Genomic DNA, 27,737 nt, shown 5'->3' with positions numbered 1-27,737 from the left:
GTTTGGCAGACCAAAGCTAATTTGCATGCATAATATGTGTGTGTGTGTGTGTGTTTTGTTGTTTATGCAGCGCTCAGAGGGGGTGAAAGTAAAGCAGGTCAGTGTGAGGCAAGAGCTGCAGTAACTGAGGACACACAAGTTTACTGTAGGAGCGAAGGAATCTTTTGACACAGTGTTTATGATAGCTGTTCTCTGTTTGGGCCAGGGGTTATTTTAGGAGCGAGCGGAAGTTCATGTCTCATTTATTTTAGGAGCGAGGGAAGTTCGTGTCCCATTGATATAACTTTTAGTCAGCAGAAAAGCAGCGCGTGCAGTGGGTAGGAGGAAGTAATCCACCCTGGGTAGATCAAAGAAATGTATACATTTTTGAATTTATTTAAAACAGCCCTCCTGTTACTGCTTTTGGTGTTTCGGTTTCCGGTTAAGGCTCGGATTAAGATAGTTTGCTGGCCTATACAGAGGGATATTTTATTTGATTCTTTTTATTGAATGAGTTGCATTTAAATGTACATTTTAAATTAAATATTTATACTTCCACCTTCAGATTCACTAAATTCTATTTTTAGAGATAAGCTTTTTATTCGTAGGAAACTTTAGAGCACCCAGTTACTGTGCATTCAATGCAGAAGGATATATCAAAAATAAAAATCAGTGCCCACAGAGAAAAGTTAAATCTAGCTTTGCATCATGAATTTCCCTTTTGATTTGTTTGTGTGTTGTTGTTTTTTTACTTTATTATAAGGAATAAAGAGATTGGCTGAAAAAGGGTATTATAATTTTGATGGCCCCATATTGGGTCCCTTTTATAGTTCACTTACTGGACAGATTTAACCTTGAATATTTGCACTGGCACACTGTGAGTCTGGCTCCTTCACTTCCTCCTCAGGTCCATCCTGTTTAGGGCGACTCTGAGGTGTGCAGTGACATTTTGGCCAAATGACCACTTACCAGCTGAAAATGCCAAAAGTAGCCCAGATTATGTGCGAATGAGTCTGCTTTCTGGAAAAACAATGGCTAATTGTTTTGATGCCTGATAAAACCTCAGTTTCTTACCAGTTTGGGTAAGGAAGTCGTGCACCACTGCAGAAGCAGCTCGTGCGTGGCTGTTCTCAGTGTGAACAGCTTACTACTGCTTGTCCTATAGCCCTATAGTGATGACAGCGCACATTGCAATTGTTGATGCCTTGTGCAGGAACTGCGGACGGGTAGGTGAGGGTTAGATAAACATGCGCTAACCCTCACCCAGTGGTGCTTTCACAGACACTGCTATTGAGCTTTGCAATGTTTTGTAACAGGCCGTGCATGTGTGCCAACAAGCTTTTGTTTGAACACGTGCTGAAAAGCCAGCTCAGGTTGACTCTCACTTTCTCAGTTTAATCCCCCTGGATGATAGAAGCCACATGATAAACACAACTCTCTCTCTGCTTTGTCATCCGATTCAAGTCTACCTCGCCTTAGCCTTGCTCCTTTTCCCCACATGGGGCTTTCTTAACAAGCTCAACATCACCCACTTGACTAATTGAGGCCCGTAAACTCAACGGTAGCTGCGAGACAGAAACTTTTGCTTAAGTGAATCCTTGCATTCCTCTTAAGTGGTTTCTTCTGCCTGACGGTTTTGGGTGTGTTACGAGCTAACGTCTAAACCAACATGTGTGAGCACACCGCTGCTGTGCTCAATCCATGCTTGTAACTGTTGCTGGTTGGCTACTCTGGCAGGTACTCAGTAAGCCTTTGCGCTGCTTGCCAGTGCTTTTCGGCATTTAGCTTGAGTTACCCTTTTGGCCTGCTGGAAAGCCACACTGCAGTAACCCCTGCTGGAGATGTAGAGGAAGGGGGTGTGAGGTAGCGGTCGGTGAAGCTCACTTTACGTGTTGCTGTTCCGCTGGTAGAAGTGTGCGCGGATTTACGAGCGTGAGTTGTGTAATCCAGTGGGCAGAAATTAGCCTGCTTTATGGAGAACTTTTAGTACTAGGACAGACTCAGCCAGACCCTGTTAAGCTTCTCCAGAGTCAACTGCAGATGGTTTTAAAGAAACAGGAAAGGGGCCAGTTTCAAGCTGCTGTGAAGACCCCACAGACCCACGCACACACACACACACACACACACACACACACACACACACACACACACACACACACACACACACACACACACACACACACACAAATACTCTTTAGCAACAGAGTTAGGAAAAAGGAGCAACTGCAAAACAATCAGTCCTTGTTTTATAAAGCTTCTTCTGTCGTTATCAGTCTTTCTTAGGTGCCAAAACACTCTGGATGTGTGAGCAAGCGAGGTTGTGTTTGAAACAAGGTGCCTGTATTGTTAATACTGCGGTCTTTTCTGGAAGCCCAAGAGTCCGCTGTAGTCTAAAACTTGCAAACCTCCATCGACGTCGATTTGTATTTCTGTGCAGCTGCAGCTCAATTTAAACGTGCACTTCCAAAGCACAGATTTCCTCACCTTCTAAATGTAATTGAAACGAATTAAAATGCATCGAAATACCCGTGAACTAACTTAGTTTTTTTTTTTAAACATCACATGGCTTTGAATCCTCGGCATTTCCCTCATGCAAAGTCAGCTGCAGCACAAACACTGCTGGAAAATGTCCTCAGGCCATTTATTTAAAGAGAAGCAGAATGAAGGCATGCAGAAGCATATTCCATGAAAGTTTGAGTCTGTCGTAGTGTCTTCAGTAGTCTTGCAGTTAGCAGCTAAAGAGCAGCTATGTTGTGAGCTGGAGGAGACCAAAACAGAGCTTAAAGAGGAATTTAAATGTTACCCTTTAAATGGTTGTTATCATTCCCATAGGAGTCAGTAATAGGGCCACCCTGACCTACCCCCACCTAAGTAGGCTTACTGGGCCTAATAATGCTGCTCTGTGTCTTCTTTTGGTACTTTGATTAATTGATTTTTTTTAAACTCTATTAATGTTAAATTCTAAGTGCCAAAAAATGATATTTAAATGTGTCTGAAATGTAGTAGCCTAAAAAGTAAAAAGTGTCATAACATAGAAACTTTACTCGAATACACGAGCAGTATTTAAGTAAATGCAGTTAGATATCACCAGAGATTGCAGACTTATGGAAAGTATTCAGACACTCCTCTGCCTGCAAGAGCGGCCTTAATAGTTTGCCATTTTCACCATGGGAAAACCAGGAGTTTGTTTTTGTTTGCGAGGCCGCACACTGTGGTCAGGCCAAGAGTGTAAAGAGCCTCTTCCTGTTCAGAACGGGACACTGGAAAAGCGACTTTATTCAGAGATTTATGTTTATGGATTAAAAAAAAGCAATTCTAGCTGATGGAAGAGTTGGGAGATGTATTGACATGAAAAGCGAGCGTGCCAAGCAGTTGTAACAGCCATCAATCAGCCCCTGGGAGAAAACGGAGAACAGAGGAGCGGCTGATGATTCACACAGATTCACACAATTATGACTCAGCATGAGTGTGTACCTCTGCAGGCGCCGTGAAATTAGAGAATGAGGCTTTTACTGATAGTTTATGCAAAGATGTTGGTCTGCAGGAATTTTCCTGCCTCTGCGAAACCGCTTGTTGTTGCTGCTACAGCACTGATAACAACAACTTATTTGAGTGAATACAGTAATTTAAAGAAATCAGAAGAATGCTTCAGGATCTGTACTAATCTATAAGATTCATCTACAGCTCTTATTCGGCGAACAAATAAACTTTCTTGAGCACCCACAGAGCTGGTTTGTCTCCTGGATTTCAAGACGTAATTTTGTAACTCCTCCAGAAAGACACTACTGTGGACAACTTAAAAAAAAAAGAGTTTTGTTACGAGAAATACAGACGTTTTGGCCACAGTCTTCCCAGGAGTGACATCCCAGGAAATTCACCCCAAGCTTAGACCATGCGGTGAACGCAGAAACTGCCAAGAGCTTTATCACAGACTCTACAGGCCTCAGCATGTTAAATGTTAAAGGTTATGACAGTACAGTTTAAAAAACTGAACAAGTATGGCTTTTTTGGAAGGGCTTTGTCTTTTCTAAAAAGAACTGCTTAGGTTTGCAAAGTTTTATCTGAACAAACCACAAGACTTCTGCAACAATGTGCTTTGGACACATGAGACCAGAGTGGAGATGTTTCACCATAATCCACAGCACCATGTTTTGAGAACAACCAAACACATCAGCACAAATGTCTCATACCAGCTGTCAGGAACAGTGGTGGAGGGGTGATGGTTTGACCTTCTTTTGTAGCCACAGGACCTGGGCTGCAGTCACAGAGTCAACCATGAGCTCCTCTGTATATTCTATACTGACAAATCCACAACAGAACAGCTGAAAAAGAAAAGAATCAAGGTGTTGCAATGACCCAGTCAAAGTCCTGACATCCTGTGGTGGGAATGTGCATAAACAAATGTCCACAAACCTCAGTGCACTGAAGCAACATTGTAAAGATGAGTCGGCCAAAGTCCCTCCACAATGATATGAGCGACTGATCAGTCATTTACTTCAAGTTATTGCTGTTAAAGGTGGTTCAGCGAGTTTCTGAATCATGGGGTGCACATGTGTATTCACAGAACTCTGTGGTTTTGTTTGCATGTTTAAAAAAGTGCAGCAATTGGTTTTAGACCCAGATAGGCTATACTAGTGGGTTTTAATCTTACATGTGGCTTTTTATCTTTTTCAGTGTAAAGTCATTTGAGAGCTCCTTCCATCCATCCTTTTTAAAAAAGGGTTTAAGAGTTTATCAGAACGACTGTGCACCCAAATATCCTGTTATAAAGTCTCCTAATCACATTACATAATAAAAAGCAGAAAAAGTCTGCTGGTGTGGCTGTGTTCCCCTCTTTCTCACCTGTTTCCTCTAAAATCTAAAATCATAGCTTCTTAAAACCACAAGTCAAAAGGCCGAGGAGCTTAGACGACGTGTTCCACTGCTGCAAAATCTGTGACGGAGATTTATCTTGTTACGTTACGCAGGCTTAATCTTTCACTTGAGGCAAGAGGCAAACAGAGACCCACGTGGTTACTGGAGGTGTGATAAGGCGGGGTGTTATTTATCCCACGTAGGCCTGTCCTCTTCTCTCCCAGCCCATAATAGTTGAGCCAAGATGCTAGCTCACATGCTTATCAGATTGCGCCTGCTACTCATATTCTTCATGCTAGATAAAGAGATAGAGAGGTGAATGCAGCATACAAACAAGATATACTTGTCATCACCTATTAAATTACTGTTTTGTTTTGTCTGAATACTAATGGGTTTTCTTAGCTGCATTTCACCTGATTACTGTTATAAATGTCAGTCAAGGCTTTTATCTTCTGCGTCTTAAAAGGATTAGCAGGAAACTGAGTAAACACACACTTGCAGGTTTGCCGATAAATTGTTCCCCGAGGGCTCCGACCTTGTAGGTTTTTCTCTTTCCATTTCAACACAGGAACATGTGATTGGTTGAAATAAATGGGTGTGTGTTTGGAGGTGAGTAGGGCCTTTCAGGAAAGTTCATGAAACATGACGTGAACGAAGTTTTGTTCAGAGCTCTCAGCAGACTGATTGGAGTGCACAGAGTCATCTGCTGCTGGCTGATTAATTGAAATTTTTGATTTTTCTGGTCTAGTCAGACAAAGTTATTAGAGGGCGTTTGTTTAGGCACGTTTCTCTGTTGGCTCACATTTTACAGATCTGCTCTTTAATCTGTTAAATGGCTACGATTTAGATGACAATTAAGACCAAGAGATAAACAAAAATAACACGGTTGTACAGGATACATTCTCACAGTTTTTGCTAAAACTGAAAAAAAAACATTACTGTCATTACTGAACTTTTGACCGAGTATTTCCCCTCACTGATGCTTTTTTTAAACATTTTTAAATGTGATGTGAGATCTTTCATACTCTAAAATTGTGGTAGTCTAACTTTATCCTTAATCAGATTTACAGATTTTAACTCTGGCCCTTTATGGGTCATGATTATAGGCTATGAGTTGTCTAGTTGCAGCTGGGTGGATACTTTTCTCCTCCTATCACTGGTACAAGTTCAACTTGATTTTATGGGCCCAGAGACTTTTTGTGTGCGGGCTATTTTAGATGTTATCAAGTCTAATCTGGTCTTCCTGTCCTGAGTGTAACCAGTGGTTTGCACTTTGCTGTAAAACCTCTGTTTACATTCATGAAGGCGTCTCTTGATTGCTCAACACCAGTGTTTGTAGAGACAAAAGTACTAAAAATGTGGATTGTCTAAATCGGCTTTAGAAAAGTCTGCTTTTTTTGCCCCATAAGTCTAAAAATTAAAAAACCTTGTTGTGTGCAGGAACTGTCTTTACTTTAATTCAAGCAAAAAGAACAATTTTCTTTCTACTGTCTCCACCAATCGTAGAAACTCACAGCTCTCTTTGTTCTGTCTTCTTCCCCTCACCCCCAACTGGTCGAGCCAGATGCCTACGCCTGGTCTGCCCGAGGTTTCTTCCTGTTAAAAGGGAGTTTTTCCTTCCCACTGTCACCAAAGCTCTTGCTCATAGAGGATAAACTGATTCTTGGGATTTTCCCTGTTTTCTTTGTATTATTGTAGGTTCTCTACCTTACATTATAAAGCACATTGGGGATAGTGTTGTTGTGATTTGGCACTTTCTAAATAAAAGTGAATTGAATTGAACTGAATTGAGGCCATAAACACTGCGATCTGAGGTGAGAGTGATGTCATTCCCGAGTTGACTCTGTTCTACTAGTAGTAATAGTTGGAAAAACAACGCAGTGCTTACATTTTATGCATTTTATGCTTAAAAGCATGTTCATAATTAGAACTCAAAGAGAGTCACAAAGACTACAAGTCCTACAGTTTTACTCCTGCTTACGCTCCCTGCTACCATCTTGGATCGTGAAGTCAAGGTTGGTGCAACTTCCCCGAGTTTCTGAGTCAAAAGTCCAACCAGAGAGGGGGTTCCATGGAAAAAACCTGACTGAGACCCCGGGATTTCCCACTTCCCGTTCCAAATGGAATCCAGCGTGATGTTTGCATCCCGCTGTGCTGTCATGATCACAAGCCTCTAGTCACAGGTAGATGTGCGCTTCTCCCCTATTTTAAGTATGTGAGTTTTAGTAACATCTTTACTGAGTCATCATCCAGCACTCCCTGGGATACAAGAGGAAAACTGTGATTAATTAAAGCAGCCAAGCAAAGTTTTTGTCTGTATATTAGTGTCAACATTAGGAGCTGCTGGATCCATGGGGGGAATGATCAATTCTGAGTTTTAGTTGTTGCTTAAAATAGTTGGAAGATAAATTGGTAACACATTCATACGTACTTAAACCCGACCTTGGAGCCTGCCGTTGCTAAGTAACTAGCACATGCAGACACATATGTTCAGCAGTCACAAAACCAAACCACGTTCCCTGCTCCTGTCAAGTAAAACCTTATTTTCCAGGAATGACAGTCAAAATGTTAACGTGTTATGTAATAAAGCACTTCAGCGCTTCCCATGCTTATCATGTCCCAGTGAGAGCAGCTTCTTACTTCCTGAAATACAGCTGTGGTCTGCCATCTCTCCCCCACGCCGGCCCTATAAATGTGTGCTTTGTCACAGTGACAATGGGAGCGAGCACAGTGTGGACAGTGTAATCTCGAATTCCTGGTACAGACCGAAACACGCCACAGACGATTACCTCTGCAAAACACATCTGCAGAAATCAGACATTTTCTAATCTTTTATTTTTTCAAAACTTCCAGTTTAGACCTCTGTGAAGGCTGTCTGCCTTTATTGGTGCTTTATTTGGTTTTTATCCAGACCTTTTAAAGAAAATAGGTCCTGTTTTGAAGCACAGTAGTGCATTCATTTTTTCTTTTCTATTTTTCTGTCCTTACAAACGAGGCTGATGAACATTTCCGTCTGTGTCCTGTTGCAGTTTGTTTCAAGCAGCTCTCCCCACTGTGTTCATCTGCTCGGTTAACCCGCCTTGATCCTCTGCATTCCTCTTCATGGGGAAGCTTCAGCTGCTTTTATGAGAACATGAATAAGTGAGACGCGATGAGGGATGATTTGCCTAATATCTCTTTGTGAGCCCGTGTGACCTTGTGCGTATTTTGAAAAGAGGTCAAACCTTTTAGGCTCTGAAAATCCAAGATCACAGCTGCAGTTTAATTTAAATAATGTGGAGTATGACGGACGGTAATTTGAGCTTGCTCCAGATAAGTTAATGTGAATTTTCCTGATAGTTAGAAATGCCTCACATGCGCATAATCTGCCATCTAAATAGGAATCGAACCTGCTTGACCTGTAACTACTGGTGCCATCATGTTGCGCTTCACGCTGAGCAGACACACATGCTGTGTGCGACGATGACCTGATTGTGTGCTGCACATCTGACATCCGGATGCGAGGGAGAGCGATCTGGTGAGACAGCCTGCACGGCGGGGCGGGTAGAGGTCAGCAGACGGTCGTGGCTTAAAGACCTGACAGGAGGCAGGTGGAAAGCACAAGATCGCTTATGGAGCAGTCGGAGGGCTTGATGGCGGTAGTAGTGTTGAAGTTTCTGGGTTTTTTGGCAGATGTTAAGGGAAAAGAAATATTTTTTACTACAGAAACAAACAGGTTCAGTGTTGAAAAAGGATTTTTTTTACAAGCTGGATAAAGAGCTGTATAATATCTCCTGTTCCTTTCCAGTGTGGTTTGTTTGACTTGAGCAAACTTGCAAAATCATTATGAAACCATTAGTAAAGTATGCCAGTCTCTCAACTATGACGTCTCTTAAACCACAGCAGTCAAAACAAACACTAAACCTATTTTGCACACAGCTGAACAGAACCTATCCAAATATGGGTAAGATGTAACCAGGCCCAAAAGCCAAATTTAAGTAGCATACAATATAGACAAGTACCTGTTTCCAGCAAAGGCAGGAGTGCTTGGTGGCAGCTCATCATAAGTCAAAGTGTTGCTTTCATCTGAGTGCACAGTTATGGCTAATACTCCAAATGTGACAGCACTCAGAAGTTTAGGCGATAAAATGTCTGTGAGAACATTTGTAAGAGACACATGTGCAAATTTCTTTGGCATCATGGTCGACCATAACCATGATTCTAATCACAAGTTGGGGAATGATGGTCGGATGAGGCCAACACGGGAAGAATTTCTGGAATTTTCAGGAGGGTGAAGCTCCTCAACGCGGTGGTCTTATGTTTATAAAAAGACTTCCAGTCCTATAGATGTCTACGGGAAAACCGTTCAAGCTCTATAAGCACTTTCCTACTGAGCGTATAGGCTCAGTCACTCGTGTTGTGTCATATAAACAAAAGAAATAACCCTGTTTTGCAAATCTTGGTGATCCATTGTGTTAAAATAGGCGATTATCTGTGATACGAAACCACACATTCATAAGTCGTTAGCCAATGAGCATGCAGTTTGACAATCTGACCCGCCCCTCCTCCTTTTGCAACCAAGGTAGTCTCTGCAGAAGTGCTCGTCTCGAACAAAGACTGTAGAAAACTGCAGTCATTGTTCTCAAAGCTTCAGAATGGGAGAAACTAGAGGAGGGCCAACACAGAGTCCACCCCAAGTGGCCACTAGGAGAACTGCAGTTTTTGGAAGCTTTTGGCTTCATTTACTCCTTCAGATGGTGCTGGTTGGTTCAAATGGTTTGGGTTTTTTTTGGCTTTGTTATTTGAACTTTATGCAACTTTTGTCTTGTCTAGGACCAGATCAGAGCGGGCAAAGATGTATGTGTGGGATAATTGTTAAATATAGAACATTTTTAATGTTGATCTCAGAAAACTTTGACGTTGGTTGCTGTCTCATCTAAAGTTACTTAAGCCTGTAAAAGTGTGTCAGTAAATAGGTGATAAATACAAATATCTGTAATCAGATAATATCATTTTAAGCTGGTAATGCTAAATGTCAGTGTGCTTAAAATTAAGGTGTGTCTGTTCAGTTTTCTCACATTCATATTTCATATTTTTCTCCACCTCTTCTTGCATTTCCTGCAACATTTCAGTCCACCTCCTTGATGTTGCTCCTCTTTGATGCCTCAGAGGGAGAGGGCACAAAGCGACAAAGAAAGATGCCTGAGCTCATTTACATACACCGGCACCGCAAGTATCTAGCATAGCTTGATTTCTTGGGTGTGTTGCCTTCGCTGTTCTAGATGTGGTTATTAAATATTAATGCGGTGCGGTGTAGCAGCTCATCGTTGAGGTATGAGGTGTGGGAAAACGCAAGATACCGAGGTGGTGGAGACAAAGCCCTTTGTAAGGCTTGGTCCCACACATTGTCAGACAAAGACCCCCTTTCATTGAAGAACCCTCTGCTGAAAGGGTTCTGCCGTACAGTAGCTTAGCCCTCTCGTTGCCTGTTCGTCTGCCGATGCTTCCTCAGTCCATTTTCCCTCCAGCTGACTCATCAGGCACCTCATTCCCATTTTTCGGATAATTCACTGGCCTCGAGCCAAAAAAAAGAGGAAAAAAAAGCTCAAACTGTCACTACAGATGCTCCAGCCGGCATTTGTAATCATGCTGTAGAGGAAAACACTTGCAGCTTTGATTTCAGCTGTGCACAGAAAGCCGGGTGTGTCTTTCACCAGGATACTTATGAATTATACTGTGAACCGCTCTCTCTGTACAGTTTACAGACATCCTGCAGCACTCACTCAATGACTGTACAGCTGAATCATCTGCTTTTCTCTAACAGTTTTAACAAAAACTGACAAACATTATAACCTTGAAGGTTTGAATTATTGTCTGTGTTAGACTGTCTCAGTTATTCACACTCTGAGCTTATGATGTACAATCTGAAAAAGGTCTATAAACCCAAATCTGTCAGAGTGCTCTTTTAAGTAACTCTTTAGTTTCTTTTTTGGGACATATAAGAAGCTGTTCCATCAAACTATAAGAGAATGGTGACCAAACAGCTAAAAGTATGTAAGGGTAAGGCTGTGTGAATCTCCACGTGTTATAGTTTGATCTTTAGTGCAACCTACTGTCCTTTTACTTATTATAATTTATTATTATAGAGCAGCTTTATGTTTCTTGGTTAAGACACATTTGTACTTACACCCATAATAAATCAGCTGTTCTAATTAATACACATCTGATCAGATCCAGCAGGCAATGAAGCCATCAGCGTGTTCTCTATAAGAGCACAACATGTCATTCTCAGAAAACAGTCGGGTCCACAATATGCGTCAGAGTAGCTTTAGGTGGCTTATAAAGTTATTGTGGTTTAGATTTGATGCCGTTCGCTGAAAAGCTCTGTTGTTGTTGTTGTTTTTACTCAGAACTTCATGAAATGTTAGTAAGTGTTAGTTGATTCTGCTGGTAGTCCACCACACCCAGGATTTTAGCCATTTTTCAGTTTTTTTCTATCAGCAGTGAATTACTCTCAGCTCTCTTGTGGGCGGGATCTAAATACGCTCAGTCTCCATGAGATTTACTTTCGTGGAAATATGTTGGTTTGTTTGGTTTATTTAGCATATTAAAAACTGGCAGTCGATAAAGTTGTATTTTTCTCTTTAAAGAATGAAAAAAGGTGTTCGAATCAAGGAAGAGAATATCTGAAAACGTTACCATGTGTAAGTGAGATGTTTACACGTTGGCTAAAGTAGTAAGAGGTTTGTGTTACAGTCCTCCAGATCCGGTTTTAACTGGCTCACATGTAGGTTTAACAAACATCAGAATAGAAGCTGTTTTGACATGAACAGACGATCCTTAAATCCTTTTCCACACCCTATACCCACCTCCCTTAAGCCAGCCAATCAGAGCCCAGCATGTAAGGTACTGTTTATGAGTCTCACACTACCACGACCGAGCTGCATACCCCGCTTAAACCCCTGGGGCGTCGAAGCTGGGACAAGTGACGGAGTGTTTCACAACCATCAGAGAAAATTAACAACAGCTACACATTGATGGCAGAAGGGAAGGAATTCCCCCTGCTGTCTGCAGGTCAGAGTACTGCGCTCAAGTAATCAGATTATCATCTCTCACTGAGTAGTGAGATTATATGTTATGTCTCCTCCACTGCCCAACTCGAGTATAAAGAGAAGCTTTAAGAGAGCTCTACAGTTGCACTGCGTTTGAGGAGTAAACAAGCCACAGTGAGGCTCGCTCGTGTCATGAAGATATTTGTGGAGTCTGAAATGTCAAAATGTGAAATCTTCATATTTACAGCATTGCTTCTCGTCTTCTGCCTGTGCGGTTCAGTTAACACACGTCCTCCTGTTAGACGCGGATACAGAAAGCTGTTTTGACGCCATTCACCGTGGAGTCAAAGACGATGAAGCACGGCACAAGCGGCGCTCTGTCGAATACATCAATGGTTAGCATTTAACAGTAATAAGCAGTAATTAAGGTGGAGAGACGGGCCTAAATAATAGTGGTTTAGTTGCTACCCTGTCATCTAGCTTTGTGTTGGTTCTCAGCTGTTCTCCAAAGACACCCAGATGAGATTTTAAGATGATGGTGCTGACAGGGAGGTATCAGGTTAGCTTTTTATTTTCTTTTAAATGTATAAAACTTGTTATCCCAGCTGTTAGAGAAGAGATGAGAAGAAGCAACATTAGATTAGTGGATGATTAAATTTGATTGAATTTGATGGCAGGAAATTGTCCATCCATCCATCCATCCATCTTTGCACTGATCCAGGGGAACACAGAGGAGTTTCCAGGCCAGTCAGGGGATATATGTATCCCCCCAGCCTTTGTTTTCATACGCACACGTCGGAAAAAGCATGGCGGCGAAAGCAAATCGTTGAATGATACGGATGAACCAGAATTGGTTTGTAAAAATGCTGCAACTTCAATGGTGTGGAACTGGTTTAGCTTTTGTCTGTCAGATACACAACAAAGCACTATTTTTGGTAGAGCATGCTTTTTTGGAAAATACGGCACACTTAAAATCAATCCTTTGACTTTTCTGAAAATCGACAGTGCCCCTTATAATCTAATGGGCCTTATGTATGAATTCTGGTTGTGTTTACTGACCTCGAAACGATTTTATGTACACGGCGCTCGAAAATCTGTCAAATGTTTTAGTACGACTTTGCTAAGCTACGAACCAGCACTGCTTGATGGATTGTCGGAGCATTACGGCTATCGTAGGCAGGAGCCTGGCGGAGTGATACGTACTGTGCTTCAACATAATATTACTGTATTGTGTGTGTAATACCTCTTTTTAAGTTTTGTGGATATTCTACATGGTTATGCTGAGGATATGTCGGCCAATTTCCACTGGAAATGCCTTTCGGTTAAACTGTCAGCAAGGAATTTGCATTTGCACTGTTAAATTTGTATATAACTTTAATGCACTTAAAAAACAGCTGCTTGTTTATGTGAAAATACATTGATGTTTTGTTTTGTTTCCACTAATAAAGTTGTGGAGTTGTAAAGTATTTTGTCTAGTGTCAATTACATCGTCAGTTATATCGTTATCGCAAATTTTCAAATGTATATCGTGATAAATATTTTTGGTCGTATCGCCCTGCTCTACCTCCCAAATGACTGAACTCCTCACCCTATAGCTAAAGGAGAGGTCAGCCACCCTTTGGAGAAAGCTCATTTCCGCCGCTCAGCACTTGAGGACAACTTCATAGTAAAGAGGTTGAAGCCCCCAAATCTGTTCAGAATTCATCCTGCCGTCATGTAAAAGACCCCAAACATTCAGCCAGAGTCGTGTATTCAGCAGTAATAAGAAACAGGAGTCCTCGTAGGCCAGCACGGCTGTAATGATATCTCGAGGGCAGCAATAGGAATTCACTACCACATGCGGTCTTGTTGATTCAATCCATATGCTCATTAATTATGATTTGAGTCCAGAGTTCTCTCTGTTTGAACAGATCTCAGCAACACTGTGAAGACTGTTTAAGCCCTTCACTTTTCTTTTTATTTACTGTGGTACCGTTAAATCAAAGTAAAGAGAAACAGACCGTCAGCTGAATTGGTAAACTGTAAAAGAGCTGAAATCTCTGGCTCGTCTTGAGTCCACATTCCAGTTTTATGCAGTTTTTTCTTGACTTTATGTAATTGTGAGAGCCAACGGCCAATCAAATTGTCACTGTGATGACATAATAAAATCTATAATTGTGCAGTTTTAGCACATTTAACCAAATAAGTGTCATCACATCAATAAGAGCCTACACATGGTTCTGTTTGGGCTCTTGAGGAACCACAGCAGTGGAAACGGACTGAATCAGGAGATGTGCAATTCCGGGAAGGACAGGGCACAAAAGAGTATAAGTAGCAAATAAAATCTAAAAACTAAAAAACAAAAAAACAAAACCCTTTTGCAAGAATTTTATGAATAGACCTCTCAGCTGAAGGCCTCAAGTAGATGCTGAGTATATTGCAGTTTGCTGACAGTACTGATTTACTGATAACTGTGTAATGAAAAACTCAGTGCTTAGACTGTGCTTCTGAAGTTCAAGGTACAATATAATAGGATAAATTATAAATATAGACTATAGAGAACTAAAAACCTACTAATATAGTTTATTGATCCTCATGAGGAAATCTGAAAGAGGTCAGAGGTTCAAATATCTGCTCGATTTATCAAGATATCATATATTTCCAAACGCGCTCCGACGTTTTCGGAGACGTCTGTGACCCGCCAGCTCCATAGCAGACAGCAAGGTCGAGGATTATTAGAGCCGGCGAGAACAGCGGACTCCCGGCACATCGTTTTTTGTATTGGGTGTCCACTAAAATAAAAATAAAAGCGTTCTAACATCTCACCTGCTTGTTTTTATTAAGGTATGTACACGTATGTACATGTACACTATTTTTATTAATAGAGATTTCACTACTGAGGTTAAACATGATATATAAGTCACTTAGATCACTTCTAAATGTTAATGTTTGGTTTATTTCAGTGTTTTATTTGTTCCTGAGTAAACCGGTTTGGCTGTGATTAAAGTTAAGCTTCATAACATATTACTCGCAGTTAAATTAAGAGGGGATGGCAGTAAAAACTCTGGACCTGTGACATCATCAAGTACGCTGGTGTTCCAATTGTACAAATCGCAAGTCCCTACTCGCGTTCTCGGCGAGTCTGTACTCCCGTGTGCCGAGAACGCGAGTACGTACTCGCGTACTTGAGAATTGACAAAGGGCCAGTGTTTTATACTGTGCTGCTGATGAGCCACACATTGCTAATAACGTGCCAGGGGTGTATTCTGTATTTCCCAACATGCAATTTAGCCAAGTAACATTTTTCCATATTAGAAACTATTATACTATATGCTATATATACTATTATAAAAACCTTTACCAACACCACATATAAATGTTGCATTTCTATTAAAACAACATAACCCTGAAATCCTTATTAAAACACCCCCCAAAAAAACCCAGAAGCAATTCAGCGTACCCAATTCATCCCTGTTTTCTTCTAACCCTCTAACCCTCATTCAAACCTCCCGGGGACACATTTGCCCAAACACCCTAGAGAGGACAAAGTAGAAAACAAGTTAGTGCTTCACCACAAATCCACAAAAAAACACACAAATACCTTTTGTAATCAGTTATATTTGTGGCTAATATTGTCTCTTTAGCTTACAGCCACCATGTCCACCGCACACAGAGTAGCTGCTCAAGTGCCTGCCAGACAGAATCACACCAATCAATAAAAAAGCATGAAATATTTATTGTTATTTATATAGTGCTTTTCTACTCTAAGCACTGGCCAGACGCGGGATTAGCAGGAACTGTGGATCCTGCATTGTGCTTGTTGCACTGGACTTTGAACCCAGTGCAGCCTTTCCACTCCCTGCACCAGCGCAGCTGCTGCATTAAAAACATAGCAGGAGGTTAAATCAGGTCTTCCCAGCCGAGGCAGCAATATCCTGTGATGAACCCTTTGCCTCCGTTGCCACCTCATGCAGTGACAGAGCTGCAGGCTGTCTGCTTCTGCCAGTCTCTGCCTCCTCTTTCCATTCCACTCCCCTTCATTTTTTTCCCCCTGTGTATTTCTTGGAGCTTTGATGCCACCTCCTCCATCTTGTGGCATGCGTCTCATCTCTGTAAATCCCTCGTGCACAATCCCTTCACTTCTTTCCGTCTGTCTACCTTTAATCCATCTCTTCTCTTTTCGCACAAGCTGCTCCGCATCCTCTCGGATGTCTATACCGTTCATCACGTTATAGCCGGCCTGTCTGCATTTATCTTGGCCTCAGTAGAGTGAATTAACTCCCATCTGTCCTGACTGATGGATGCATTAATGGAATGAAAACTGAATTTGCTTAGTACTGCACTCTCTTTAACCCAGACACCCCGATTCGCCGTTTTATCAATGGAGCTGTCAGTGACATAATTCTGCGACTGTGTTATGGGGCTTTTAGTAGATATTATAGACTCAGCAGGGGGTGAAGTCTAATCATTTCAGCCCTGCTTTTCTGTAGCTGAATGTTTTAGGTAGGGCTTGATAACGCTCTGCTCCTTTGTTTTTTTTTATATTACAGAGAATAATAAGCTGTGCATCGCTCAGGGACGCCAGCATGATCTCATGCTCGTCTAACATTGGGTTTTTTTGTGTATTGGAAACAATAGCACAGAATGTGAATTCCCACCTGGCAGCTATAGCGATTGTCTGTTTTATCAATGGCTACAAATCTGTAAAAGAGTATTTTTATTCTTTTTATTGATAGCTTTTATTGCCAAATTTTAACAAAAACTTTTTTTTCATGGTATTTGTTCAGCAAACAATAGCAGAGAGAAAAAGTTAAGCTCAGTTAAACACACTGGAGTTGGTAGAGACCAAAAGCGGTGAAAAAAATTTATTCTTGATTTAAATATAATATTTTAATTTTCTTACATTTTGTTCTTACAGTATGACAAAGATTTACCAAATAGACCTAAAATAAATGAAAAAACCTCGCAGGAGAGTGTTTACAGAGGTCAGGAGAGAAAGCCAGCGTTCCTTTAGACGTCTACTGAACTGGAAGTCTTTTTTTCCACAACTATCGCCACCTAGAGATCTTCGGATAGATTTAAGAGACTTGCCTTCATTGTTCCAACCTTCAAGCTACGTCCTTGTTTCATGCAGTCTGTGGTTTCGGTGATGTTTACTTGGATGTCTTCCTGTTGTGTAAACAGGCAGCTGTTTGTTATCTATTCACTTTCCATAATAACTTTATAGTTTGACAGTATATTCATGTTGTGTTTACAGCTTTTTCTTCTGTTCCAAGTGTCAAAAAAACGTAGTTATTGTCGTGGTAAATTGTGTAGAACGATAAATTAATATTAGCTGTTGCGTTACATTAAGTCCCGTATGTGTTTCTGTTTGCCCCCTGCAGGTCAGTCAAGGTAATGTTCCAGGTGTGGAAAGTGCCTCTTTGGCCATGGACACGGAGGAAGGAGTGGAGGTGGTGTGGAATGAAGTACTCTTCTTAGACAAGAAAGTCTTTAAAGCACAAGAGGTACCCAAACTCATATAAACCTTTAACTACGAGATCTGCAAATTAAATTCTGGTTCTATTTATTGATTTGTCAACTAAAAAGCCTGGATGAAGCTGGAAGATTTACTGTTATATATAGACACCGGTCATATATCTTTAAGCTCTTACCTTCCTTTTATCACTGCTTGCGGGTTTTTTTTCCTCACGTTGATGTTGCAAGACTGACGTTGAACTCATGGCAGTGGACCTTTTGGCTTTTTTTCTACAGTTTTTTGCTGTTTCTTAGGGGGTCAACACTTAAACAGCTGGACTGGTGCTGACAAAGCTGTGTAGGCCTTTTTTTCCATTCAGAAAACTGATCAAGGGAATTGATAAAGTCATATTTATCCTCACAAGAGACCTATTCCAACAGATAAACACCAGCAAATATAAAAATTGCTGAACTTTAAACCACTCGGGTGATTTTCGTTATTACTGCTTACAAACCACTTGAATTATAAATTGTTAAAGTGTCCCTGATTGATTTTCTAATAGTGTGATAGACTAACGTTTTTAGATGTGAACCATCTCTGATGTGTGATGTTTAGGAGAAGATCAAGGAGATGTTTGAGAACCTGATGCAGGTCGAACACCCCAACATTGTCAAGTTCCACAAGTACTGGCTGGACATGAAGGAGAGCCAGGCTCGAGTAAGGTTTTCAACTTGCTTCCTCTTTTTCACGCACACAAACGCTGGTGCATGAACAGGTTTTCTCTCCTCTGTCTGTGGCACACAGGTTATATTCATCACTGAATACATGTCGTCAGGCAGCCTCAAGCAGTTCCTGAAGAAAACCAAGAAAAACCACAAGACTATGAATGTGAAGGTCAGTGTTTTACTCTGGTCACATACTGAGTCTCACGGTGGCAGCTCAGGGTACTGCAGTCCCATCGCTATTCAGATCCATTTTTCCAGCAGGATTAGAGATTACGTAACACGACACCGCTCAGTCTGCTCAGACATGCATCTTATCCTAACCTGGTGGATTTCAAATATTCATGAGGTTTATTCACAATATCTTCCTTCTTTAAAATAAATTGTAGATAAAGTTAATGTTATTTAACTTTAATTAGCTTTTGGTATTTTCATGCACATATCAAATTAGTGCATTTTATGACAGTGCATATGTTTCCATATTACTCGTGTCTGTTAGTTTAGAGGTGTAGCTCTTCATCTTTCTCTGTTCCCCTTCGTTTCAGGCCTGGAAGAGATGGTGCACACAGATTCTCTCTGCGCTTAGGTACTGACTTATTTGTTCTGTGTGATGTAATCGTGTCTGTTATCGCAGTGTGAGCATTAATAACATGCTTTATTGTTTGCTGGCAGTTATCTGCACTCTTGCGATCCACCGATAATCCATGGAAACCTGACTTGTGACACCATCTTCATCCAGCACAACGGCCTCATCAAGATTGGCTCAGGTCTGCTCCCAGCAGGGACTTTAATGTTACTGCAAGTAGTCGATCAGCTGGTTTTCTTTTTTTGTACAATAACTTTATTATGACTAATGAAGCCTCTAAAGTGAATTTTCCTCCTTAATATTCGTGCTATTTTTTTCCAGCTAAACCCTCATAACTTCTAAAGCACAGAAGATATGAACATTTGATTTTTAGGACTGAAAAACACCAAACTTTGAGGTTTAGTGTCATGCAGGGCTGTAACCAGGTCGAATCTTTCCCACATTTTAATACCAGATTCTTCTTAACTATAACTTTCTTCTGTGTCAAAACCATTTCCAGCGTAAGTACATTTTAATACTTGTGGTACAGCTCATGGCTTTGAAATCTCCTCGATCTCCACGTGTTCTTTAAGTTAGATTGGTCATACCACAATAATCAAACAACTTTAGGTACAGAAAAGGTTTTTCAAGGTCCTTACAGGGTCTGAATCAGCGAGTTTCAGTGGATAATCAGGAGGGCACTGCTCTAAACACAAGTCACAGCAGTTATTCCTGTATTATGTTTTAGCATAGTCAGTCAAAGGGACACATACACCTTATCTTACACTAAATAACAGTACAGTAAAGTACAAAATCAATTAAAATTTTATTTTCATGGCATTAAGCAGAATGAATATCTAAATTGTATTAACTCTCCTCCCACAGTGTGGCATCGGCTATTTGTTAATGGTAAGGGACCTTTTTTGTTTAGTGGTTTAATATCAATTCATTAGTTTTATCTAATATTTAATATCTAATATATTTGTGCTCTGCCTTCTCTTGCCAGTTTTCCCAGATGCAAGTGTTCACAGCAAAGCGAGGCAACATCGCGACGAGCAGAGAAATCTTCATTTCTTTGCTCCAGAATACGGAGGTAAGTGGCATTTCCATCCAGCTTTCTGTGACGTTGCTTTTATTTAATCGGTCTACATTGATTCCTACCTGACTGTTTGACCTGCAGAGTAAAAATTCAGTCTTTATGTTCACAGTTTAATGTAGCTCCAGACCTCAGTTACTACACATGAAGATATTTGCACGTTGTATGAAATGGGAACCGCTGAGAAAAAGACTAGTTGTCAGTAATCTGTATGCCAGAAGCACCAAACGGGGCCTTCTATCAGATAGTTCTGGGTATTTTGTGACCTGTTGTCTGTAATTATTGTAGATAATGAGGTAAACGTTGGAATTAGTACTGCCAAAGTGAAATGGATGAGACACAAATTACTTCAAGACATTTAGTAGATTGTTTGTACCTATTTTGCAGCTGCCAAAAAGACAAAAGGATAGATTAATCCCTTTGTAATGAGGATAAACTGTTTACCTTCTTCCCCTTTTCAAATTGATTTTTTTTTTTTGATTGCACATTGCTACCTTTTTAATTTGGGGTAAGCTTTTTCGTTAAGTTTTCCTATTTTTACCCTCCTCTCACCCTGCTTCTCTTCAATCGTTTCCAGCTGGCGAAGATGGTTACGCCATAGACATTTTCTCCTTTGGAATCTGTGCTCTGGAGGTAAAAGAGAAGTAAATCTGCTGGATTTCCATCTTTCTGTGTGTGTGGCTGTTTTTCTTGACAGATTATTTGTACCCTTATAGATGGCTGTGCTGGAGATCCAGGCCAATGGAGATAGTGCTGTGTCCAAGGAGGCCATAGTCAATGCAGGTCAATCTCTGGAAGACCCTCTCATGAGAGTAAGTCTCAAAAATACTTTATGCCCTGAAATGCAAGAACAGCTGCAGAAACATGTAGAAAAGACAAACTGTCCTGCACTACTCACACTGCCGTCCCTCTAGGCTTATTCAGACCGCACAGCAGGGCTCCGTCAGTTAAATATGCCAGAAAGAACAAAGTGATGCTCAGGAAACTGGGTCACACTTTACAGTTGCATGGTTATGTGTTGGATTTACTTCCTTATTGCTCCTGCAGGAGTTCACCCAGTCTTGTTTGCATCACGACTCCAAGCTCCGTCCTACAGCTCACGACCTCTTGTTCCACCGAGTCTTGTTCGAGGTCCACTCGCTCAAACTGCTCGCCGCCCATTGCCTCATCAACAACCAGTGTGAGTTTCTCTCTTATGTGCACTGCAGCTACTTGTGTGCATCAGATTTCTTTAGTAACGGCCACACTTGTGATGCATCTACAGACTTGCTTCCAGAGAACTGTGTGGAGGAGAAAACCAAGTCATTTGACCCCAATGCTGTCATGGCAGAGATTAAACATGAAGACAGACAGGGAGTTCAGCTCAAGTAAAATCTTATACCCACCTCGAATCTTCCGCTGTCTGCCAGAAAGCATGACAAGTCAAGATCATTGCTCTCTGTTCTCTTTTGTGTCCCCTCTGCAGGTATTCCCACGTGTCCCCATTGGAACTTGACAAGTTTCTAGAGGATGTCAAGTAAGTGTTACTGCAGTGCTTTACTTTCTCAGTTTACTTTCTCAAGTTTAACATCTTGGCCTTTTCTCTCTTCAGGAATGGAATCTACCCATTGATGAATTTTGCCTCAACGCGGCCTCACCCCGTCCCCCGAGCGCTCTCCTTGTCTCAGGAGCAGGTTGAAACGGTCAAGACGCCGACTCCTGAACCCCAGGAGACGGAGACAAGGAAGGTCGGCACCTTAGATTGAACAACAGTAGTGTTAAATGCACAGACTTGCTGGCTACATCTCTAGAGAATGACTCTGTGTTTACAGTAGACTTTCAGCAGTATGTCTGGGATGTTGCAACACGTGAGATATTTACACATGGAAATCTCCTCATATTTGTTGTTGCCCGCATCTGATTTCAGTGAGACCGTCTCCATGCAGTCAGCTTTGAAGGGGAACAAATTTTGGACTGAGAGGTCTCACTGTGAATCAGAGCTGACTGCTTGCATTTAAATCCAATACTAGGAATGCATCAGGAGCAACTTTTTAAATTAACCAAATTAAGCAACAGGGCAGTGTTAGACATTGCGCTTATGTGAACAGCAGCTCAGACCTGCAAAACACTGTCACATCACAGTGTGACAGTATCACCTTGTGTGTCTTTGACTAAGATTACTTTTCATTATTTCAGAGCACAGCATATGAGCATGAGCCTATCTGAATATCAATGATAAATGTCTAGTTTATTATGTTTTAGGTTATTACCTTAGATGGTGTCCCTGCTTAGCATCACGTGTATCAGTGCCAGATATGTTGGGAAAGTGTTAGCAAAAGTTGGATTACAAAAGCTTTCTGCTGCCCTTTAAGTTGTTGTGTGTGTCACTTGTGTAGGATAAGCACATGCACGTGTCTATGCATGTCTCTCTATTATTGTAATAATAACTATTTATTATCACTCCAAACACTTTAAATATTTAATACTTTGCTTTGCCTTCATGTTTCAGTGCTTCTTACTCTGTTGTCATTGCAGGTAGTTCAGATGCACTGTAATTTGGAGTCAAATGAAGAAGGGACCAAAACTCATGTGAGTCACATAGTGTTACAGGTACTTTGCCCATTTCAGTGTAAAAACCTGGGCTCCTTAAAGATGAATCCTACTGCAGCGTTGCTTTAGCAGCTCTGCATTTCAGTCAGTCAGAATGAATACATATGAATTCAGTCTGACTTTAATTGAGCCTTTTGGTGTCTCCTTAGCTCTCTTTGTTTCTGAAGATGGATGATAAACTTCACAGGCAGCTCAGCTGCGACATCCTTCCAAGTAAGTTGACATTTCTGAAATATCACAACAATGTGAGTGTTCCTAGATCATCATCCAGATTGATTCAAGCCCAAACTTCACATCTGGTTGCAGTTTTCATGCAAATTTGTCCATTACTTTCAGAGTGATCCAACTAACAAACATAAACAAATGTAATAGCCAGATCAACTTCATAACTCACTCTAATGAATTTCCATGTGAGGCAGTGAATCAGTTTGACATATTTATTTATGTTTTATTTTTGTTTTTTTTGTTTGTTTTAACCCATCAGACATAAATTGCTGATGGGTTATTGTCATGATTTGTGAATACGATAACTTAAGAACAAGGCGACGTGGGACTTTTAAATTGATACTATAAGTCCATTTAAAGCACTTGTTTGTATAGATTGATCTGGATAACCGTTTTGTCTTTTTATTTGAAAAAAGACACCTGTTGTTTTATTTTTCTTGTATATTTTTCTAACTGAATTATTTTGTATGAAACTTTCAGCTGACACCTCCAAAGACCTCGCCAGTGAACTTGTTCACTACGCCTTCATAAATGAGGTAGACGGAAAAGCTTCTTTGTTTTTACATTTTAATGATCTGGGAACAAGTACAGCAGTAATTTATTCTTTTTTTCTTTTCTTTTATCTTTTGTTTTTTGAAGAGTTTTAACACTTTTTTTCCCAAATAAACTTTGACCGCATCTTGGTGGCTTTGTAGGAGGACAGTGAGAAGGTGGCGGGGTTCCTGGAGAATGCCATCAAACAACACCGGGTCCGAGCACTCGCTTCTGGGAGCACGCAATGAGGAGGGGTCCCGACAGGCTCTGGCCCAGATGGAGGGTCCCGGGGCATTGATCACTCAGATGGAGAGAGAGCAAGAGAGGGCAGCGGGTAGGACGAGACAGCCGTGGACCTGAGGAAGCACAGGGAGCTGACCCAATGGGGAATAAAAAAAAAGGGACAAACACAGATGGATGCTGCACCTTGACAGACAGTAAATCATCTCAGTGAGAAGGCGCCTCTGGCTGGAGGACCAGAGGAATCACGGCTGCGTCCAGCAACCCCACAGAGCAGAGGAAGATTGACAAACTCCCTGCCTAAAAGGGCTATCATGCCTTAAGATATCTTACAATCTTAGGTTTTCCATAATGCCACTATCCAGAGCAGATATGTTATACTCACAGATGCAGCAACTACATACTACTACATACAAACAGACATTTTGTTCCTCAAAGCCTCATTTGCACACTTTTATTGCTGATTAAACCTCCCTCTCCCTCACAAGCCAGAACCTTCAGTTCACAAGAGTTTTAGGGAATTTAAGATTCCGTCTTATGTGCACTGTTGATACCCATTCAGCTGACTTTTTTTTTCTTCTGTTTAACTGTGAACAGGACATGCATTGCACAAATGTTTATTTTTCTTTGTTCTACACCTTCAAAGTGACACACCTCACTGCACTCTCCGACTGAATGCTATCTCCACACAGCTAAACATGCTACGCCTGAATGAGGTGATAAGTAATGAGATGATGCCTCTCTGTTTTAGCCTGTAGTGCTCTTACAGGTTTTCCACCGTGAAAGCCAAAGACTTGCAAAGTGCCTGTTATGGCAGTGAAATGGCATCACCCACAACTTAGCAATTAACACGTTCAGGTTGACTTTAGTCTTAAAACAAGATCAACTTTGCAATTCTTTATTATTAGTCCACAAATTCAGCCTGTGTGGAAGTGAAGAGGAAGTCGAGGCTGAGTAATGGAAGCTTGATTAAGAGCTGCAGCCTTTTTTATTGGACTTATGGATAAGATGGTTATGGTCTCTGCTGCCGTCAATATTAGTAGCCTGTGTACAAAAATTGGAATAAATCTACGTGTGATTTGAAAGCGTAGTCTTACTTAAACAGGAGCAAAGCTGTGACTATCTGATGTTAAAATTAATTATTAAAAAATTGCCATTTTGTTTATTAATATTCCTGCTATAGTTACTATTATTGTATTTCCCAAACCATTTGAAAATATTAGTACATGAATTTTGTTTTGTAAATATTTCCGTAGATCTTTCAAAGGTGAAATCCACCCAAATCATTAGAATTTGTTTTTCCTGTGAGGTTTTCATGGACTCCAGATGTTACAGCAGGTGATGAGAAACTGAATTATTTTCCTTTGCATGTTTTTATTTCCCAGAACCCCATCTACTCTAGTTTTATTTCACACAGTTCTGGTGTGAAATGTGAAAACGATGGCACTGCAACCCACACAAAGACAAAAATAGAGCTGGCTGTGCATCAGTGCCTGATTTTTTTTTTAATTTTTTTATCAAGAACCTGGTCTCTGAAACATAAAAAGCTGCCATTTGGGTGGATTACTCCTTAATAAAACTGTAGTAAAAAACAGTAGTGATCATCAGCAAAATACTGTTGTCACGTTTTACATAGCTCTGCGTCATTTGTTTTATGGGTTTGTGAGGTTGCAGTTTCATAACAGTTACACTGCTGTACAGTCATTGCCTACAATACTTACTATACTCTGTGTCGAGCCTACTTATCAGTATGTCTCTGAAGACAGGAGCCCTGAAGCCTCCCAGACAGTCACCTGCTACAGGCTGTGGTGTACATATTTGTTTGTGGCTATCAAAAGAGGCGTATGTTGGACAACACAAAGCAGTGCCACTATTGCTCTTGTTTGATCCTAGTAAGCTGCATGTCTTAAAAGCCTGCAACCGTCCAGAACTGCATTTTGCCTTTGTCAGTCACAGTTCAGTTCCAGAGAGGACCTGACCATGAAAATGAATGTTTAGACTGTGCAAACATGGAAAAAAAACAAACCCTTCCATATCAGTCTTATTTTACGTCAAATGACTTCTTCTTTTTTAATTTCTGTGACTCTGTTGAATAAAACTTGCCTTCGGATGTGTTCTACTTAAACCTTTGGTAAATATTGTAGCTACTGCAATTAAATACATGACAATAAACAAGATGTAATATGCTGCGTGTGTTTTGATGTTTCCATGCATGCATTACCAAAAAATTATTTAAATAAGAAACGAGGAATGGTGAATTTAATTTAGTATTTATGTAGTGTCTTGGGTTGACATGACACGTTAAGACAGAGTACAAAACATTTTATATGCATAATATCAGGATGCAATATGATTTATTAAGAATAACAGATTTGTGGTAGTGACGTTTTTAACATTGTTGCTAAATTCAATCATGTTACTCTAATTTTAACTCATTCAGTATATAATTTTTGACTAAAGTAATTACAAATGTTTTTAGCTGTTAGGTTGCAAGGGTTTTATCTGTTGTCTGTTTAATAGTTAAAGTTTTTATATGAATAGTGAGCAAAGATTAGAAAATAAATGCTGAAATTCAGTGACCCAAATGACTCAAAAAATCGATTCACTTTGGTGAGTGACTCATTAAAACTCGATTCAGTAAAAAAGAATCAAATGTACCATCACTAAGCTACACTGATCTACGGATATATCCCTAGTGAAACCTAAAGGCAGGGCGAGTTTAGCAAAATCAAAGCACCCCCAAAGATTTCTTACTTTTTTTGACAATATTTGCTGTTTGTGTGACACACTACTAAAAATATAAAAAGTGTTATTGATGACTTATTTATGACGACGTTTTTGACGTGAAAACGCCTATTGCTCGTGTTCACACCGAACGGGCAGGCAGAGCGTCAGGCTTACATGTAAAGTCAATGGAAAGGCGCGCTGACCCGCGATTGCGGCTCCCGCGAAAATTCGGAAGCAGATTTGCGTCGCGAAAACGCCAAAACGCCTGAAACGCGCGTGAGTGTAGCGCGTTTCAGGCGTTTGACTCGCGAAAAAAAACACGCGCGTGAGTTTATGTGTTGCATTTTGTGCATACACGCGTTTCGCGTCCCCGGCTCGAGTTGGAAAAATCTGAACTCCAGCGTCAAATCGCGCCGCGACAACCAATCAGGAGCCTGGTGACGTGGCTGTTACCTAGTTCAAAGGGGCAGATCCAGCCAAAGCCCTTTATTCTTCAATAGAAGGAAGGCTAATCAATGCCGTAGCAAACCACTCGGAGCTGTACGACACCAGCTGCTTTCTGTACCGAGACAGGAATATAAAGGACCGAGCTTGGAGGAAGATATGTGAAGAGATCGGGCAACCTGGTAAGTTCATTCATTTTTCTCAAGTTTTCTCTAAAGTTTTCACTGACCCGGGGAAGCCGCACAAAAGCTAGCAAGCCACCGCTATTTTCCCACTGACATACAAATACCGTTCTGCTTTTAGGCATGTTGTCATTTAAGAATATATTTTATTGCCTCTTTTTTCTTAATTTTCATTTTCATACCGGACAGCATTGCATTCTGCAGCCTGATTGACAAATCTGCTCCGTGCCGTGTCTCCTGCGCTTGCCAAATTTATCATGTTTGGTTTTGATAACCATCACGTCCAATAGAAAAAACAGCACAAAAACACCCATAACTATGAGCCTCATTCGGAAATAGACACCTGCACCGCGAGGGGAAAAGGCGCACGAAAGTGGCAGGCAGATGAAGACAAAACACGGCATAATAATACGTTTACGTTTTGCAATCTACAAAGGTTTGCACTTTGAGAATCAATTGTGAGAACTGTGACCAATGTTCATGTGTGTGTGTGGAAAACAGTGTATAAAGTGCGTGGCCAGGGGCTAGTTATTCTGAGAACCCCTGCTGCAATAAATGAGGGACCACTGTCTACTCTATGATTATTATATTCAACCTGTTAACATTTAATACTGTATTGATAGAACCAACTGATTCTGAAGCAGAGCATCCCCAGTCCCTGAGCTCCTGCTGCTGCACCCACAGATATGTACAGCAAGCACCGATACCTTTTTAGTCGGTGGGATTGCCTGTGATGACCTTTACTAAATATCTACAACCAATCTGATTATATCCTGTTTTTAGTTTGTTTGTTTTTTTCAATGTTGAAATTAAAATCTAGTAGCAGCCTTCTCATTTCTTTGTGTTTTGTGCTGTTTTACAGGCCCACAGGGGAGGACGGCTCCGAGGCAGATGAGGGACGGGTCCCAGGACGGTCCATCGGTGGTGGAGCTGGAGCCACACCAGTCTCCAATGGAGCATTTCCTCCTCAGCCTGGTTCCTGCTCTGGAGAGCAGCTGGTCCTTTTTATTCCTGTCTCTCTGTAAATACTTATATTTTATATATTTATGTTTAATGTATTTCTGTGTGAGAATTTTAATATTATTTCAAATAAATTTTTATAATGACTAATG

General features: G+C 40.9%; 1 protein-coding gene and 1 long non-coding RNA gene across 2 annotated transcripts in view; both read left to right on the top strand.

The window, feature by feature from the left end:
- Positions 1-25,459, top strand: part of nrbp2b (nuclear receptor binding protein 2b) — a 42,906-nt gene extending 17,447 nt beyond the window's left edge. Inside the window, exons 2-18 of the mRNA XM_085468132.1 lie at positions 17,228-17,350; positions 17,917-18,018; positions 18,106-18,195; positions 18,569-18,609; positions 18,696-18,790; positions 19,474-19,497; positions 19,595-19,681; positions 20,262-20,317; positions 20,401-20,496; positions 20,732-20,864; positions 20,949-21,051; positions 21,150-21,200; positions 21,276-21,411; positions 22,199-22,252; positions 22,423-22,486; positions 22,979-23,034; positions 23,194-25,459. Coding sequence (XP_085324258.1) covers positions 17,228-17,350; positions 17,917-18,018; positions 18,106-18,195; positions 18,569-18,609; positions 18,696-18,790; positions 19,474-19,497; positions 19,595-19,681; positions 20,262-20,317; positions 20,401-20,496; positions 20,732-20,864; positions 20,949-21,051; positions 21,150-21,200; positions 21,276-21,411; positions 22,199-22,252; positions 22,423-22,486; positions 22,979-23,034; positions 23,194-23,280 — 1,398 coding nt within the window. The 3' untranslated portion in view covers positions 23,281-25,459. The remainder of the gene's footprint in view (positions 1-17,227; positions 17,351-17,916; positions 18,019-18,105; positions 18,196-18,568; positions 18,610-18,695; positions 18,791-19,473; positions 19,498-19,594; positions 19,682-20,261; positions 20,318-20,400; positions 20,497-20,731; positions 20,865-20,948; positions 21,052-21,149; positions 21,201-21,275; positions 21,412-22,198; positions 22,253-22,422; positions 22,487-22,978; positions 23,035-23,193) is intronic.
- An 874-nt stretch (positions 25,460-26,333) lies between these two features.
- Positions 26,334-27,735, top strand: LOC146701782 (uncharacterized). Its single transcript, XR_014922233.1, has 2 exons — positions 26,334-26,625; positions 27,249-27,735. It is a non-coding gene; the product is annotated as an uncharacterized LOC146701782 (long non-coding RNA).
- The last annotated feature ends 2 nt before the right edge of the window (positions 27,736-27,737 follow it).

Source organism: Copadichromis virginalis, linkage group LG9, assembly GCF_057382275.1.
Source record: "Copadichromis virginalis isolate Kocher_CV1m ecotype Utaka linkage group LG9, C_Virginalis_male_GT1.1, whole genome shotgun sequence".
NCBI lineage: Eukaryota > Metazoa > Chordata > Actinopteri > Cichliformes > Cichlidae > Copadichromis > Copadichromis virginalis.
The sequence above is the reverse complement of the archived record's forward strand: the minus strand, read 5'-3'. Positions and strand labels throughout refer to the sequence as shown.